At 39.8% G+C, this 19,193-nt stretch overlaps 1 protein-coding gene across 2 annotated transcripts in view; it reads left to right on the top strand.

Annotated features, from left to right (window-relative positions):
* The window catches only part of edaradd (EDAR-associated death domain), a 27,973-nt gene continuing 8,780 nt past the window's right edge, over positions 1–19,193 (top strand). Inside the window, exons 1-4 of one of the 2 annotated variants that reach the window (XM_029175839.3) lie at positions 1–174; positions 8,170–8,231; positions 9,179–9,221; positions 9,489–9,559. In XM_029175839.3, coding sequence (XP_029031672.1) covers positions 117–174; positions 8,170–8,231; positions 9,179–9,221; positions 9,489–9,559 — 234 coding nt within the window. In that variant the 5' untranslated portion in view covers positions 1–116. Of the gene's footprint in view, positions 175–8,169; positions 8,232–9,178; positions 9,222–9,485; positions 9,560–19,193 lie in introns of both variants that reach the window. The other variant, XM_029175838.3, reaches the window with a different exon arrangement.

The following is a 19,193-nucleotide window of genomic DNA, read 5'->3' on the forward strand; positions in this document are numbered from 1 at the left end:
GGTGTTTCATTTGAGCGAGCCGCAGCCGCTGGGCTCGCGCAGGCGCTGAGCTCACCGAGAGAGTAACTGTGGCACTCGTATACAAAGCCACAGCTCGACCTGACACATTTACCTGCATGGGAGACGTCACGACTTCAAAAATGAGCAGTTTGGCCGCGTCCAAGGAAACATACGGTAAATGAACGCTTTGTCTTTACAGTTTGTCAGGAAAATAACAATTTTACAGTGTTTGTTTTTATTCCGCGTTAACGTCGTTAACAGCGCAGGTGTTCTAAGCTTGGAGTGTTTAAATAATGATTATTCCGTAATAATGTTTTATCTAGTAGGTTCCATTTGGTCCGTACTATAAGGCCTATTGATTTGTCATTAAGTGTTTTAGCGCCGTTAGTCTGGAGTAAAACTGTAAGTGTTTCCTTGTTGGTCTCCCGTGACCACAAGCGACAAACTTTCCACAATCAAAAAAAAATCCCTCACTAGAAGAATGAAAAAAGCGTAACGAGACGCAATGAACGTGTAACGCGCTTAACTGGATACTTAGTCGCTGACTACGTTCGCATAAATTGTTTTTTTTTTGCGCTCATGGTGCTGATTCCTTTGTTTTTGTGTGAATGCAGCTGAACTGTGAAAACGACCTAATCTTTTTCACTATTGTTACTATCTACTATATTTGGGTAAATATACGAAGCTGGTAAGCACTTAATTTTTGGGAGAAAATGGTTCACGGAGGTCATGTTAGACACTTTGTCAAATTATATTTAATGAGATTGGGCTATTTCATTTATTCACTTAATTTGGTCCTCTAGTGAAAGGAACAGGAACTGTCATTTGGGAGGCTGAGAAAGGGATTTTACATTTCTGCTGACATCACAACTATGAATTCCCCCACCACCAAATCACTTGCTGCCAAAAATGTATACGGCAGATTATTTAAATACATTTAAATGGGTGGGTCAGTATAAAGTACTGTACATTACAGCATTCAACACATATGTCTGTGTTTGTCCTACTTTGGTTTATGTTTCACTAGAAGCCTTCAGTGTTGGTATATTTAGTTTCAACTTGAATTATGCTAATTTGCACCTGTGAGCAGAGTGCTTTTTAATGTGAACTTGTCCCTATATTGACTCAAGCTTATATTTAGACCTCATCATTTGTATATAGCCATGATAATAGTTTTGATACAGTGTTCCATCCAGTACTGTATATGCAGGATGGCATTCAATCTGACAGCCTTACCGCTGCATTGCAGTCATTGCACCTGGCTGCTGGTAGCTATTCTGTTTAGTTTAAGCAACAAACTCACCCACCTTCGTCTTGTTGGAGGACGGGATCTGGTTCAGCTTTCTTTGGCATGAAGACGCATTAGGCACTTTACTGCTCCCTGGTACAAAACACTCTGTATGACAAAAGTTGGTGTGAACAGTTTTTTAGTCTGTAGATGTATTCTGAAGTTATACTGTAGTTTTCTCTCATCTGGTTCTTAGGCTAATCTGGTTTTGATCACAATCTCGGTTTTGACCCTACCAGCCTGGGATCTGCCGGCTTGTTTTATATGTTTTGTTTATATAATGTGATGTCATTAGGTAGGTACAGTAGCTTAAGCTTAAGCTGAGCGCCTGATATAGATATATATACAAAATGTATTTCTCACTTAGTATCAGTTATGTTACACACGTACTGGAGGCGTATCCTTGCAACTACTTTTGGTCTAGATTTCACTCTTTCCTGGGTCACGTATTGACATGTCATTCACTGCCATTCATGTGTGGAAACAAGCTAATGACCTACTACACAGACTGCTTAGGAATCGTGCTTTGTCTTTACATGGGTGGTCAAAAGGGAGGAAAGCTTAGTTCCTCTGTGTGGATTCATGGCCTAAGGCAATGTGGTTTGTATTTCATCTCTTGAACTTTATCCAAAACATGCACTTACATGCCCCTGCATTCATAGAGCAAGAGACAGAAACAATGCACAACTGATTTGGGGTTTGACTTATACAGGATAACTGACTGGGTTCTTAAAGGACTGAATTCAAAGGGAAATGCCACCCATGGGTGCAGTGTTGCGTATTAGTAGTTTTCTAAGCAGATCAAATAAGTTTAGAGTGTAATTTGAGAAAAACATCAGAAATTCTCAAGCTTGATTTTTTTTACACACCAGGCATTATAACTGAATTGAAAGAAAATAAAAACCTTCTGAAACTCTTCTGTACATACCCCACTGCAATAAATTGAGCTGTAAATGCCTCTGTGTGACTCCATAACACATTTTCAGGCGCAGATGATCATAGACAGTGGTTTATAGCCAGATTTATGCAAGAATAGGCCAACTCATCAACTGATTTACATCAATATTTATTTGCTTTATAGTAATTACTTTGGTTTGGGATTGTGAATAAGCATGACTACCTGCATACAAGACATCTCATAAACGACTAAACCCCTTTATGAATTGTAACATTTTCCTTAATCCTGACCACAATGTTGATGCTATGGTAAACACTTCTACCTTGCTCGTACTGCTTCTTATCATCTAATCGCATACGCAAACACAGAGCTGTTCTCACACCACTGGTATGGGGTGACCTTCAGTGTCTTGGTCAACGCACATGTCCAGTGAGAGCCAGGAATGAAACCACTGGTCATGTGATTGGTGGGTGGCAATGTTGCATCATTAAGGGATTATTTTAAAACTACTCAGACTTCACTCAGGAAACTGAGGTGTGAACAACATTGTTGCACACTGTGTGTCACAACACTGGAAGTAATGGGTTCTACAGGGCTGCACACAAGTTATGCAGAGAACTTAAAATATATAGGCTTGTAGTATAAAAAAATCTGCTTCAGGTCAGCATGCAGACTATGTAGGAAGCTCGATTGACTGAAAGATTAGTGACTTTTGTTGTTTTTTTTTCTACCTAAAATGGTCTGTCTGCTATAGTCCTATAATCCAATTCAGCCAGAATGGTTCAAATGATAAAGTGAGAATTAATTTCATTATGGTGGCACTGGCACATAATCATGTTCTAAATGATTTGGGTGACTTGTATAAAGGTTTAGTTGTGTGATCAAACTGTTGTGACACTTGGTTTCGAAAAAGAGGTTTTCTGCTTTGAAAGATAAGCCAAAGCAATTAATAAACTAATAAAGATGTGGGTGTGAAAAAATGTTGCATCAGCATCAAACCACGTTTAAAAATCAAATTTGAATACTCATTTATTTTTACTTTTACTTTCTAGAAATAGACAAGTGCAACATAGAAGAAAGTGTAACAAGTCAATATTTCCTTGAGAGACTCCTCCAGAGTTGTGTGGGCTGGTCCACAGACAACTTGGTGATGGGAATTTACTTTTCGTTTCCACTCTGATAGATTACACTGTCTGTCACCTTCTATGGTGTCATCTGTTGAAACATTTTACCCAGAGTTGAAATTCAAGTAGGAGACCATGTAAATGAGTATAATTACTGGAGTTTATATGGAGATAGTCTGAGACAGGGTCCATCACAGGGCCTGCATGTCATTGGACTATGGGAGGAAGCTGAAGGTCCCAGCTCCGGTCCTTCTGTGAGGCCACAGTGCTAGCCACTACACTACTGTGTCAAACTGCTTCTTTTTCTCATTCTCTAAACTATGAGGACAATGATCATATTATGGCAAATGAAAAGCTAAATCAAAAATAAAACCTTCCCGTCACAGTAGGCTACATACACAAACCCAGAAAGACCTCGACTTCATGTACCATGAACTGTATCACACTTTTGAGCAGCTGCTGGTTGGCTGCATACTGTATACAACTGTATAACATAAGGAGAATTCCTAAGGAGCAGGCCCACAAAGCGTTTTTTGAGTGGCAGGTGATCCAGTCACACAGTGATTGACCTGACCCTAATGAGTTAATACTAATGCCCTCGGAAGGCAAAGGTCCACGGATTGGTCCCTGCCCGCGGAATCAGGTGTGACCATGAGCGAGTAACCTTACACAAGCTCCCCGAGCGCCGTTCACTATGGCAGCTCACTGCTCCCCGCGGGGATGGGTCAAATGCAGAGAACAGTGGCCTGGTAGCATAGTTGGTAATGGTTCGCCCTCGGAAGGCAAAGGTCCGTGGTTTGATCCCTTCCCGCGGAATCAGGTGTGACCATGAGCGAGTCACTTTACACAAGCTCCCCGAGCGCCGTTCACTATGGCAGCTCACTACTCCCTGCAGGGATGGGTCAAATGCAGAGAACAAATTTCCCCACTGTGGGACTAATAAGGGTTAATTTCTTTCTTTCTTCTAATTACAGTTTCCCATGCAAATGAAAAATGTCATTGTCGTAGGGTGTAAACCAAGAAAGGCCATAGCAGTTCTTTATTCAGAAGCTGTAGGATACAATGACTTCATAGTGACGTTGGTTAAAGGAGGCCCAGATGTCTCCGCCCAGGTATGTCCAGCAGCTGAAAAGATGCCTTTGTGTTGTTCCCTACACTCAGGTTCATATGCTTGTTCATAGTACAGTATTCATTTTCAGTGCTTGGGGCATTTGATTCAGGAGTTTTACAAGTCACATAGTATTATCATTTGTTTTACTTGGCACTAATAACCGTACCTGAGGGTGGAGGGGGAAATGGGTTTTGGACTGTGTTTTTCTGTCCTTGACATTCTGTAGCTATGTAGGACAAAAATTATCAATTTCATTATCAATGAAATCTGTTTAGATCTTCCTAAATATAATGTTTATGACTATTGCATTTTATTATAGGAGTGAATCAAAAAATAAACCAATTCAATCAAAACACACTATAATATATATTTACATTTTCATCAAAGCACAGTTGTTGTTTTTGTTGTTGTTTGTTGACAGATCATCACTGTATGACTGTCACAATCACTTGGCACAAAGTATTACAAAGTAGACTATTTGTATACTTGTAGTATCCTTTAAGTTGACTTTTATTCACATATATACTAAGATATACCAAACTAAACTATATTTAAGTGATGAAGTATACTTGGTTTCTACTTACAAATATAAAAAAGAGGTTAAGTGTTTTTTGTCTAGATTTGTAATTATACTCAAGTATACAGTACTTGACTTAAACTGACAAGTAAAGCCGAAATAGGTCAGGTGAATGAGTTATGAGTTAACTGAATGTATAAGGCAGGAATACTATCACAGAAATTGCATAGCATGCTACATGCGCAGTGTGCAGATGTTTGATCTTGGTGATGGTCTTACAAACAATGTATGTTGCTTTATGTCAGTGATAAATATGACAGACTGAAGAAAAGATACACCACACAGCTTGGATATGATAGACCTAAACAAACTTCTGACATTTTCTTGCACCAGAAAATGCCCTAAAACCTTGCTTTTATTTACTCACATTTGACTGTATTTTGCTTGTTAAAAATGAAATTCTTCCATGAATACACAGATTGGCTATTCCCTTCACAACATATATTTATGGCTATTTGTGTACGGACATACTTTTGTTCCATGAAATACAATAGAGTGCCCATATTGCATTCAAATACAAAAAGTGATGTAGCCCATAGTGGCCCGCCGCGTTTCACACTTTGTGCGAGGTACGTGATCAGGTGTACAAAAACTTTTAGTTCACTGTGAATAAAGAAAAAAATGTACTTCAATATGCTAAATGTTTACTTAAATATTATGAATAAACTACAGCTGTACTAACAGCCTGTTTGTAGTACACTAATAGTTTAGTTGATCAGTATTCAGTAGCCTAGAAGTACATAATTAGTACGTGCACATTTAAAGTATACTAATATTACCTATCTGTGGGTCGGTTACCTCATCTAGTCAAACCACTGTGTTGATCTGAAGGTTCAATCCCGATATTTGCTATTTGAGCTGATATATGAGCAAATATCTGTAAGTGGCCTTGTACTGTAGCTCAGTAGGGAGAGAACAGCTTATGAAGCAGAAGGACCAAGGTTCAAGCCCCCAGTATCCTTCTAAAAGACTTTCCATATTTCCTCTCCAAGGGGGGGGGGGTTAAATGCTGAGATGAAAGTTGCCAAATGTGGGCTCAATGGAGTTATATTTTTATAAGTTAATATATAACTTATATAGCAGTATACTGCTACTATAATCTATAAACTATAGGTATATTAATAGCCTGTTTGAAGTACATTAATAGTTTAGTTGTTCAGTACAATTAGTAGCCTAGAATTACATAATTAGTATGCACAAATTTATTTAAGGTGCATTTTAATGCAGTTAATAGTGCATAAAACCTGAATTAATAGTGCATAAAATGTGAATAATTTGTGCTTAAAGTTTACGTTTCATACATTTAAAAGTGAATTTCAATTCTCAAGTGCACCTTTGGGGAATGAAAAGTGGGCCAATTTAGTCCCAACGAGTATTAAATGAGTAAATGCATAAGGATACCCAGCAGGCATTTCAACGTTGAATCATAGTTAAATCAACGTCATATTATGTGTTTATTTTGAAAGGTGAATCAACGTTGATGGGCCAACGTTGATTCAACATTGATCAAGCGTTGATCAAACATTGTTTCAATGTCAACGACACAACAATAATTGACATGATTTCAACCATATTTTAAAATTGTATGTCGGTTGTGTGCTTGCTGGGTACTAGATGTAGATTCACAGAATACTTTACTATACTTTAGAAATATACTTTGCTTTACTAATACTCAAATAAACTTCTAGTATACATTTTTTACCAAGAGATATTACATATTCTTCTGTAAAATGGGACAAAGCCTAGAACAGGCTATATCCAGTAAGTTGCTGTAGGTTGTGTTGGTTGACATTCTTTTGTTTTCCCCACTTTATCTCTGGATTTACAGCAAACCCTTTTTTAACAGTGCTAAGTGGGTGAAAGCTGACATTATTCCTAACAGGCTCAGAAAGAAAATTACATGAAAAGCGGTGCACTATTAAATCACTACTAAATCAGAGTATCTAGGAGTAGAAAGAGCAGGAGATGACTTCAGGACTTTAGAGCGGTACACCAGGAACCTAAAGCAGTGCTGCCTCTGAAAACCAGGAAGCTTCCTACAGAGGGGAATAGGTGAAAGATCCGCTAATGAGAGTTAATAAGTAGGTAGTGCTGGAAAGTGATCCTGGTAACTCTGCCTAGCTGCTTCTCCATAGAAGTGGAAAGCATGAAAGGGGTTTGAATGTGATTAGGACAAAACACAAACACACAATCTGGCAATTGTCTGTTGGAGGAGAAGAATTAACATTTAGAAAATGATCTTACAGTTCTTACAGTTTTAAGACATTGTATACATTAGCAGTCATTCTTATGGACACTGGCTGTGCTCTTACTAATAGTGTGTAGAAATGAAATAATCAGTGGCATGGTGGAAACCAGACACGACAGAATGCAGACCAAATAAGGACATTCTGGAAGTAAATACAAGACAAACTGATTGACATCTGTAAAGTGTGTGTGAAGGCCAGGAGGAACGTGTGTGCATTTCATATTCAGACATGGCTGTGCACTCTGGGATAGGGCTCCCACTTTGGCTCCACTTATGTACGTAGGTTTGCCTGATTGATTATTGTTCAGTCACTTTACTGCACCTGACATCCCAAACTCTCCCAAACGATCACTCTCTGTACAGTGCTTGTATGTTGTGTTACACTGCTACATGCAGTTAGTGAGTGAGTGAGTTTTGTCTAATAAGTTAGTGTAAGTTAAACTGTACTATGCAAATTTATCAAGAATTGTCTTCTTTTGTACACAATGCACTGAGCTTCAAGCATTGAGGAATTCTACTTTGGTGTGAGTGACAAACTAATTATTTGAGTGTTACATTTTGGCTCATTTATCAAATAAAAAAAAGTGATTGAGGCAAAACTAATCCATCCATCCATCCATTTTCTACCACTTTTCCCATATAAACATTTGGTTCCAATATAAAGTAATAAGCTAGAACAAGTCTTTCTAATTATAGTTTTTCTCGTGCTGCTCTTCAAACATTTGTGACGTGGCACAAACTCCTTAGTTTCACTACCTACATTACCAGGTCCAAACTACGTCATCATTATAATCAGAAACTGCTCGTGGCTGGAGGATGTGGTTTCCTCTCTGCAGTTTATATTTTGGTGAGGTAGGAAGTGGGTGAATGGGTAGGGGTGACAACAAATTTTCACAGTACTAAAGATTATTTCCCTTCTCTAGCGGATAGAACCAGCTCTGAACCTGTGGAGGACACAGACACCACCAGCTTTGTGACAGAGTTTGTGAGCACTTTTTATTTATTTATTCACTTACTTGCTTACTTGCTTGCTTGCTTACTTATTCATCTATTCATTTATTTGGTTCATTCTCATCATAGTTATTTAACTTGTCCTCTTTCTGCTAAAAAACTTACCATAACTCAATAGTGTAGGGCTCTCAGTTGTAGTTGTCTTAAATTATTCCCTGTCTCTTCCCTAATAATGAAATTATGTGGCTCTAAATACAAGCACTAGTAGCTTTATTATACTAATTTTAATAAAACACGTCTCATTCTTCCTGCTACAGAAACACAGCAAATGTGAAATCATAGACAACAGATGTACCAGAATTGTTTGTGTAACATAAAACATAAAACCGTTGCCAAAGAGGGTATTACAAAGTAGGAAATGGAAATGTTAACCTAAAAATCACTGTATGAGATGAAACAGAATTAATATTTAGAAAATGATCTTACAGTTCTTACAGTTTTAAGACATTGTATACACTAGCAGTCATTCTTACGGATGCTGCCTGTGCTCTTACTAGAAATGCATTGATTAACTGCATAAATATTTAATGATCGCTAGCTAGCTAGACAAAATATTACATACTACTTACCTGTGATGGAGGTACAGGTACATGGAAGTACTGTACAGTAAGGCGAAGTTGTCAGGTTGATGTCATCTTATTTCAGTAGTGTTTTCAGTGTCAGTGGATACTCCCATTGCATAAGTGTAGGAGCCGATGTGATCCACCAGCATGCAAAAAGTAACAGGGTTTAAACGGGACGCCACCAGTTCAAACCCACCTTCTGCTGGAGATTAGAACCAACCATGTAGTTCAAAAGATTTTTTATAGTTAACATGTTCAAGGAACTTGTCTGCTTAAATATAAAACAACAGCTATACAAGACAAACTTTCTCTACATTTGATTATATTTTATTATTTTAACAAATGTTCTGCCTCACAGTCCTTGGAGGCCAATTATCCTGTGCAAGTGACAGATCCTCATGGTAAGTCTGGTTAATTTTTTTAATAAGTGTTTCAGCTGTGTTTTTTCGAAGTAGGTTTTTTTTGCATTTGAATCAATGTAAAGTTACTGTAAATGAGGGTTTTACAGGAAGTAGAGTTTCATTTATGAAACTTGTCGTTTAGTTGTTAGACAATGATAAACTGTGTAAATTGTACATTAGTGAACTATGATCTGTTGTTGTTACTGTGTCGCACCATTTGTCAGTGATTAATTCTTACGTGACTGAGGTTTGTTACTACTTCAGCAGATGCTGTGACCCTCCACCTGAGCTCCATGCCTTCAGAATTCCTGAGCCCCTCCTCAAACAGAATCAAACAGGTCAGTTTAGCCACAAAAATATTTAAAAGAATATACAGTAGTTACATTAGGGTCTGTGGTCGGGGAGTAGATTTGTAACTCTTTGTAAGTTTGTGCTTTCACTAGAGCTCCAATCCAATAGAGTGAAAACAGAACAATTCCAGAACTCACATAAGTTGTTAAGTTGACATTCCATTTTGAATTACTTTCTGTAAGTTGAGTCATGTCATCTGAACTTATATAAATTCTCAATATATCATCTATAAAACTACATCTTTTTTTTTTAAGAAGACAGTTGACATGACTCAATTTCAGACAGCCTCACCCTGATGACTGACAATTCAGAAACATTTTAAATGACTGTTGAGAACCAGCCAGCTTCACAGGGGCCTTGTTGATTCATATTTATAAGCTGCTTCACAAATTATCATCCAAAGGACGAACGCACGCAGGTAAATGCTTTTCGGTCAAGCAGCAGCTTTACCGTCAACTTCACTGTAAACACTGTATCAATCACACATTTAATTTATAGTGACAGCGGATTTGACCAAGGAAATGTGCTCAATAGCTAGCACGCTGGTTTGATCCCCTTCTATGTTACTAGGTGTGACACTCCACGATTTCCTTTTCACCTATCCCCCACAAGAAAACAGTGGGGGATAGGTAAAAAGGAAATTTCCCCACTCTGGGACTAATTAAGGTTTCTAAATTTAAATATTATATGACACAATATGTGACATACTGTATGACACTTGATAAATTTTTGCCACTGTCACATGCATGAAAACCTATTTCCCAAAATTACTTTACATGGTGGCTCCTTATAAATTAAAATAAATAATATACACTCTAATTTATTTACTTTGAATTTAAATAAATTAAAGTCTAATGAAAATGATGGTGTAAACTAAAGGATCCTAATATAGATGGATGATTGAAAATTGAGCACAGATCCAGAATGCTTCTTACTAAAATCATAAGCCACACTTTACTTTTCTGTTGCCCACAGAACTAAACTGAAAGTGATTCTACAGAATTATGTTTGATAAAGGTACTTTCAACATAACCTAATGTGGAAAACACCACAAATGCCCCTATGTGCATCAGAGACAGAATTTTGTTTACCAGGTGAAATGTTGTACGCTAATGGAGTAGATGCTTTCATGCTTTGATTGACCAAGTTAGCTAAACACTGCTAACTAGCCATGAACACAGAGACTGCACAGGAAGCATGAAACATCCTTGAGTTTGAACAGGTTCGCCCACTCTCCAACCTACCTGAAGTCTATTTTTAAACTTTATTAGTGCCCTGCACTTTGAATACTAATACGGCAACAACTGCAATTCATAGATGAAACAATATTTAATCAACTATTTGCCCGGTTTCACATGAATTGATTGCTTTCTGTCTGGGTTGGAATATTTAATGACTGATTTGCACATGAAAACACTTACAAGACGATCCATTGGTTCGAATTTCAGCACTGAGGCAGGCTCCCAAAGAGGACCAATGTCATATTATAGTCATTGCTGCCAGTATCCTTATGTCCATTGGAATCCAAATGCAGATTTAAATCCATTATCTTATTCAGCCTTATCAAGATAAATGTTTCTGATATTTTACACGTTTACAGATACTGTGAAGAACCTCATATTTAAATTTACTGATTAAACAGGGACTAAATGCGCCTCGCTTAAGTTTAAGGCACCGAACAGCAGTTTATTTTTCATTTGTTTAATTTAATTTAAGAGGTACCTGTAAATGAAAAAAACATTTGGCAATTTACAGCAGGTCAATGAAAATACAATAACTGCAAGCTGCTAAGTAATGAAATTTTTTACGATATTGTACAAATGATAAGAATGTTTCTTACATTTTTATTGTATATGCCTATACATTTATGTAGAACTTAAAAAAAGTGGCGGACATATCCTGGAGATGCCTAAATGATCATAGTCTCTATGGTTCTTACTACATCATCTTAGAAATAGCATGCGACTGTTAAGAGAAACCTTAAAGTGTATATATTGTACTGGCTTAGTAGTGAGAGAGTTGGAGAGTGTCCTTTCATTCTTACATACTTCCTGAGACCGTTTTGGTCAACCCCCATCAAAAATCTGTGAAGTTTTCTTTTAAGCATAATTTACACCAGTTGTTATTTTCCTGATAATCATTATGGTTTTGTTGGAACAATCCTGTTTATCAGGGGTGAAATTTGGCTTTTACAGAGATGATGAGAGTAGATGAGTGGCTGAGCTCAGAAACAGATTGATTGACATGTCAACCTCCTGATGCTCAGTGTCCATATATTACTATACTACTGATTATTTCATTACACTGTCTCTTCTTCTAAATCCTTTCAAAATAAAAGCACAAATCAAAATTAGTTTTATTTTAATTTAAATATAAGGATAACATGTCTGCTTTCGACTGAGTAATGAATAATATAAATAATAATAATAAAACTATTTTATAATTGGCCACACGCACGTCCTATGAATCCTTTCAAAGTAAAAGCACCAATTTAAATATTCAGCTTTAAACCTTACCTTGGAAAGTGCCTTGATAAACTATGTTGTGACTTGACCTTTTATAAATGAACTGAGTTGAATTGGTGCATTGGGCGACAATAAACTTGGCTTTTTACTGTACTCTTTTTTTCTATAGGAGGATATTTATATATAGATATATATATAGAAAACAGACGGTAAATATATATATATATATATATATATATATATATATATATATATATATATATATATATATATATATATATATATATATATATATATATATATATATATATAATATATATATATATATAACAATGAGCTCGCTGGATAGCTCAATCGGTAAAGTCACAGGACTTGCATGCGGGGGGTTCCCGGTTCGAATCCCCGTTAGGGCGAATAGGCATCCAGTGTGGGTCCTTGGGCAAGACCCTTCAAGCTACCGCCTACCTCATATCATGAGAGACAATGAACCACATGAGATACCGGCTCAGACGTTGCCCGGTCTAACAAGGTCTGCGTCAGGTGTTGGGGAACCAGAGCACCTTGGCGAGAAGTGGGCTACTGGAACAAGAAAGAAATGGCTGAGATGCGAGAACAAGGCTCTGTTGGAATGCTACTACTCAAGTAACCCTAGTCAGAGGGGCTACATGCAAAGAATGTGCGGTGAATGGGAACGGAGAAACCCACATTCAAGGCTGACGGCGAAGCAACTAGTAGCTCAGTGTTCCAACATCCACAAACGGCAACTGCTATCACGACTTGAGATTGACGAGATACAACACAAATGCTACGGCAAGGGGGAGCCAGGATGCCAGGTCAGAGGGGAGGTTTCACCATCTCCCCAACCGGAAATTGGGTACGAAGCCCCAATAAGCACAGATACGCTGAGCGAGGCAGCGACTGACCTGAAAGATAAGATCATGGCGAGATTGAACAGGCAACCCCGAACCCCACTACAACGGCTAAGTGAAGTACCATCAGAAAGTCTCATGGAAGATGTGAATGCAGCATTGAGAGCGATCCCTACCACAACAATCACAGAAACCAATGAGCTGATATACGCTTCAGCATCAGTGATCCTAGAGGTGCTTGGCCATAAGAGCAACCATGGGAGCCATGAGAAACAATACCCACCATGGAAACAAAGGTTGGAGGCAAAAATCAAGGCAGCTCGGAGGGAAGTGAGCCAAATGACAGAGGCCCAGAGAGGTGCAATGAAAAGACCGATGCCCAAGAGGTACAGCCAGATGACCATACCTGAAGCACTCGAAACTGCCAAGCAAAGGCTACAAGCCTTGGCCAGCCGCCTAAAGAGATACACCAGAGATAACGAAGCCAGACGAATAAACCGGCTGTTCGCAACACAACCTGCGAAAGTGTACTCTCAATGGCAGGGTAATAACAACAGAGCAGACCCACCAAGGCTGGAAACTGAACAGTACTGGAAGGGTATATGGGAAAGGGAGGCATCACACAACAGTGATGCACAGTGGCTGGTGGATCTGAGGGAAGACCACAGCAACCTCCCTGAACAGAATCCAGTGACTATCACAGTGGCAGACATCCAACATAGAGTCTCAGGTATGAAAAACTGGACAGCACCTGGCCCTGACATGATCCACGCCTACTGGCTAAAGAAGCTCACTGCAATCCATGAGCGCCTGGCAGCACAAATGAACCAGCTGCTAAGGGATGGGACTCACCCTGAATGGCTGACCGAAGGGCGAACGATCCTGATAATGAAGGATCCCTCAAAGGGCACAGTCCCATCCAACTACCGGCCAATAACCTGTCTCTCCACAACATGGAAGCTCATGTCAGGCATCATCGCAGCTAAGATAAGTGGGCACATGAGTCAATACATGAGCGAAGCACAGAAGGGCATTGGTAAGGATACCAGAGGAGCCAAACACCAACTCCTGGTAGACAGAACAGTCGCCCAAGACTGCAGAATGCGACACACCAACCTGTGCACAGCCTGGATCGACTACAAGAAAGCCTATGACTCAATGCCACACACATGGATCACTGAATGCTTGGAGCTGTACAACATCAACAGAACTCTAAGGGCCTTCATTGCAAACTCGATGAGGTTGTGGAAAACCACCCTTGAAGCCAATGGGAAGCCACTTGCCCAAGTATCCATCAAATGTGGCATATACCAAGGAGATGCACTGTCCCCACTGCTGTTCTGCATAGGTCTGAACCCCCTCAGCCAAATAATAAACAAGACTGGCTATGGATACCGACTCCGGAACGGGGCCACCATAAGTCACCTCCTCTACATGGATGACATCAAGCTGTACGCCAAGAGTGAGCGAGACATCGACTCACTGATCCACACCACCAGGATCTACAGCTCGGACATCGGGATGTCATTCGGGCTCGAGAAATGTGGGAGGATGGTGACAAAGAGAGGCAAGGTAATCCACACAGAAGGGGTCTCACTCCCAGAAGGAACAATAGCAGACATTGAGGACAATTACAAGTACCTTGGAATACCACAGGCAAACGGCAACCTTGAACAGGCAACAAGGAATGCGGCAACAGCCAAATACCTCCAACGAGTAAGGCAAGTCCTAAGAAGCCAGCTCAATGGCAAAAACAAATCCCGGGCAATAAACAGCTACGCTCTGCCAGTGATCAGATACCCTGCGGGAATAATAAGGTGGCCAAAGGAAGAGATACAGACCACAGATGTTAAGACACGAAAGCTCCTCACCATGCATGGAGGGTTCCACCCCAAATCCAGCACCCTGAGACTGTACGCTAGCCGCAAGGAAGGAGGCCGAGGACTAGTGAGCGTGAGAGCCACTATCCAGGATGAAACATCCAAGATCTATAAGTACATCAAGGATAAGGCCCCGACAGATGACGTGCTGAGTGAATGTCTCAGGCAGTGGAGAACAGAGGATGAGATGCTGGAAGAGGGACCATCATGGGAGGACAAGCCCTTGCACGGGATGTACCACCGGAACATAACTGAAGTGGCTGATCTCAACAAATCCTACCAATGGCTTGAAAGGGCTGGGCTGAAGGACAGCACAGAGGCACTCATCCTGGCCGCACAGGAGCAGGCCCTGAGCACCAGAGCCATAGAGGCCCAGATCTACCACACCAGACAAGACCCAAGGTGTAGACTGTGCAAAGAGGCCCCAGAGACGGTCCAGCACATAACTGCAGGGTGTAAGATGCTGGCAGGCAAAGCATACATGGAACGCCATAACCAAGTGGCTGGCATAGTATACAGGAACATCTGCTCGGAGTATGGACTGGAAACCCCAAGGTCAAAGTGGGAAACACCTCCCAAGGTGGTAGAGAACGAGCGAGCCAAAATCCTGTGGGACTTCCAGATCCAGACTGACAGAATGGTAATGGCGAACCAACCAGACATTGTGGTGGTGGATAAAGAGCAGAGGAAAGCCGTAGTGGTGGATGTGGCAATACCAAGCGATGGCAACATCAGGAAAAAGGAACATGAGAAACTAGAGAAATACCAAGGGCTCAGAGAAGAACTGGAGAAGGCTTGGAAGGTGAAGACCACAGTGGTGCCTGTGGTGATCGGAGCACTAGGGGCTGTGACCCCCAAACTGGAGGAGTGGCTACGACAGATCCCTGGAAAAACATCCGAAATCTCAGTCCAGAAAAGTGCAATCCTAGGAACAGCAAGGATACTGCGCAGAACCCTCAAGCTCCCTGGCCTCTGGTAGAGGACCCGAGCTTGGAAAGGGGATGAGACCACCCGCGGAGGGTGAGAATAGAGTGTGTGTATATATATATATATATATATATATATATATATATATATATATATATATATATATATATATATATATATATATATATAATATTTTAACTTTTATTCATTTATTGAAATGAAAAATACACATTCAGTTACTCGACAGGTGATCTAAATCCTACATAGCTGCCTTGTCCCTCAGGAAACTCTGCCCTGATCCGCAAGACCACGCATGACGGGAAGATCTACTCGGACTCTTCTTCCTAGAAATCCCCAGCACCAGCTCATAAAACTTCTATATGCTAGAAACCTGTAACGACTTGAGATACATAGCGATATTACAGATTTATCAAGAAAATGTTCTCCAATGAATCTCTACATTTCTATTATATATTAATACTTTATATATTTAATATACATTAACAAAAGTATTAAAAATGTAATGTAATTTAAACCCCAGCCATGTTTGTGAGCCAGAGTTACCAGGTAGGCCATGTGATTAATATATAATTAGTAAATGATCTAGAATTGTTTTATGAAAATTGGTTATTGGTTTAATCCTCGCACATGTAATAGTCCATAATCTGCCCGATATATATTAAATGCATTCTGTAACAAATACATATTTAAACATACTGGCTCCAGTCCTGGATGCTCAACCATACATGCCGGTGGGTTTGGCAACTGGTTCAGGCATCCTACAACCTTTTGTTGGAAAGCAATTAGTAAGGTTTATCTAAATATTAATATGAAATAGCACGTCATATTGATTAAAATATCATACATACCTGTGCAATTTCTTGACAGCAGCAAATTTCTGCCTCCTTAGGCATGGATTGACAATTCCCACATTTGCACCGAATTGCATACAAAGTGAATGAATGAGTTATTCGAGCTTTTTGCATTTATGTTAAAGCAAAAGCTGTGTTTTCAATTAGCAAGAGTTTTGCAGGTGGTGCAAGGTGCATAGCCTATTAGTTACCATTATTATTAACAACCACTAATTGAGTTGCAAATTATATTAATGAAATACATAGAAGAACGTGTGAAATTACCATTGAGATAAATCTTGCGCCAGTTGAAGTGTAACCACTTCCACAGCCTCCTCTTAAGCTTCAGGGTCAGATTCGGGATCAAAGACATATGGTTGAACTCCACTGCCGGACGAGCTAGCCATTTTTGATGTTACAATGAATTTGGTGACCGTAGATTTTGATCCCCGCTGCAGGTCACATCAGTGCACTTCCTTAAACACTTGTGGCGATCAACTTTGCTTACGACACACCCTTAAAACCTGTCATTCTGAATGGGAGCTTAAAACACACATTTTCAGACGGGCAGTGTGCGCGATCTACAGACCTTTTAGGCATGAAAAGTTACAGACACCTTATTGAGACATCAAGCCCACCACAATAGCCTACTAAGTAGTAGTAGTAGTAGTAGTAGTAGTAGTAGTAATAATAATAATAATAATAATAATAATAATAATAATAAAGCCTACTTGCCTAAGACGCCTCCCCTTTCTTCCAAATAATCCGCCTTTACCTGCTACACGGTGGTCATTTTTTGGTGGGTCAACAAGCTGTCAATATCAAAATGTCCTAAACTGTCTAGTGCCCAGGGGAGGAAAAAAAGAAAAGAAGAGGAGGAAAAACTTGACAAAGACAGAGGTAATGTTACTGTAAAGATTATGTCAAATATATTATTTTGCTGTTTCCGAACAATGACTATTAACGACGGGACGTCCCTCGCCAGGAGTCCCATATCATAGAGCCTCTGTCTGGCTGTGGCTGTCAGGCTGTGGACCGTGGTAATCACTTGCTGGGTAACGTCTGGGTCGTACTATGTGGAACGTACTGTGGAAGCAGCTACAGTGGCCTGAGCTGTACTGTAGTGGTATTTGCTTGTCTTTGATGCCCATTTTGTTTGAAGCAAACACTTAAGTAGAATAAAACAATAATAATAATTTTCCCAGTTCCCACAGCTCCTAAAGGCAATGTGTCCATAAGACTTTTTTATAGGTCCTCTGTGTTATTCCCGCTGTCACACGCCATGTAGACCCAAAAACCGAACCTGAAAAAAAAAGTTGAACCCTAAAAAAAACTAACTGAAAAAGAGCTTTCAAATCGAAAAATTAAGACTTGAAACTCGAGAACATAAAAACTAAAGTTGAAAATAGATTTGAATTGAAAATCTTTGCACACTTTAAGCTTTCGATTTAAATTCTTTTTTTAATTTTTTTTGTTATTTTTAAGTTAATGTTACTTGTTTAATTCGATTCAATTCAATTTTATTTATATAGCGCCAAATCACAACAACGTTATCTCATTGGACTTTACAAGGTAAGGTTTAAGACCTTACATAATTAAACCCAACAGGTCCCACCACATACAGCAAGCCTTTAATTATAATATCTATAATTTAACAGCATCAATGGGGAGGAAAAACTCCCTCTCTAACGAGCAAGAAACCTCCAGCAGAACCAGGCTGGATGTGGGCGGCCATCTGCCTCGACCGGTTGGGGTGAGGGGATAGAGAGAGAGAAAAGCACAGCAACAACAACAAGCAACAACAGACCACAGGCAGGATGGTTCAACCAGAGACTGGACACAGGCAGGAGGGATGGATCCGCAGCTGCCAATCACAGACACAGCTCTGAGTCCAGTGATGCCTGTAGGTGAGGACAGAGTGGGAGAAAGAGAGGAAGGGCGAAGCACAACTACGGTAAAGAAAGAGACAAGGTTATTTATAAACATGGAATAATAATAGAACGTTATTGGATAGAAGAGTTAGAAGGAAACAGAGGAGCTCAGTGTGAAAATTAAGTCCTCCAGCAGTCCATGTCCATTGCAGCTTAACTAAGACATGGTTCCTGTAACTAACAATCATTGCCAGTGACCTGAACCATTTCTAACTATAAGCTTTATCAAAAAGGAAGGTTTTAAGCCTGATCTTAAAGGTGGAGAGTTTGTCATCTTAGCGAACCTTAACAAGGATCTGGTTCCGGCCTTGGACAGGACAGGGCCTTCGTCGTGGTTTGTGTACAGTTGTGTGTGACCATTCTTTCACCTGCCTAGTCTCCTTGCAGTGTGTCTTGAAGAGTTCTCATGCCATATGTAACTGGTGAGGAGAGATAGTCTCAAGCGTTAGAGAATGTCAGGGTTACAAGCATAACCCCGGTTCTGAGGGAAGAGACTTTATCTCTGTCTTTAGCCCACGCGGAGACTGGTTCTGATCAACCTATAACTGAGCTCACACCTCAAGAAGTGCTAGCCTCAGGAGGAGGTGTGACTGGTAACACTGCTGTTACTTAAAGCTGTATCCATGTACCCTGACCATGGGAGGTCTACATCCCAAACATATGTAATGTATAACTGGTGAGGAGACATAGATACTGCA

The sequence above is a fragment of the Betta splendens genome, chromosome 15, assembly GCF_900634795.4.
Source record: "Betta splendens chromosome 15, fBetSpl5.4, whole genome shotgun sequence".
Classification (NCBI taxonomy): domain Eukaryota; kingdom Metazoa; phylum Chordata; class Actinopteri; order Anabantiformes; family Osphronemidae; genus Betta; species Betta splendens.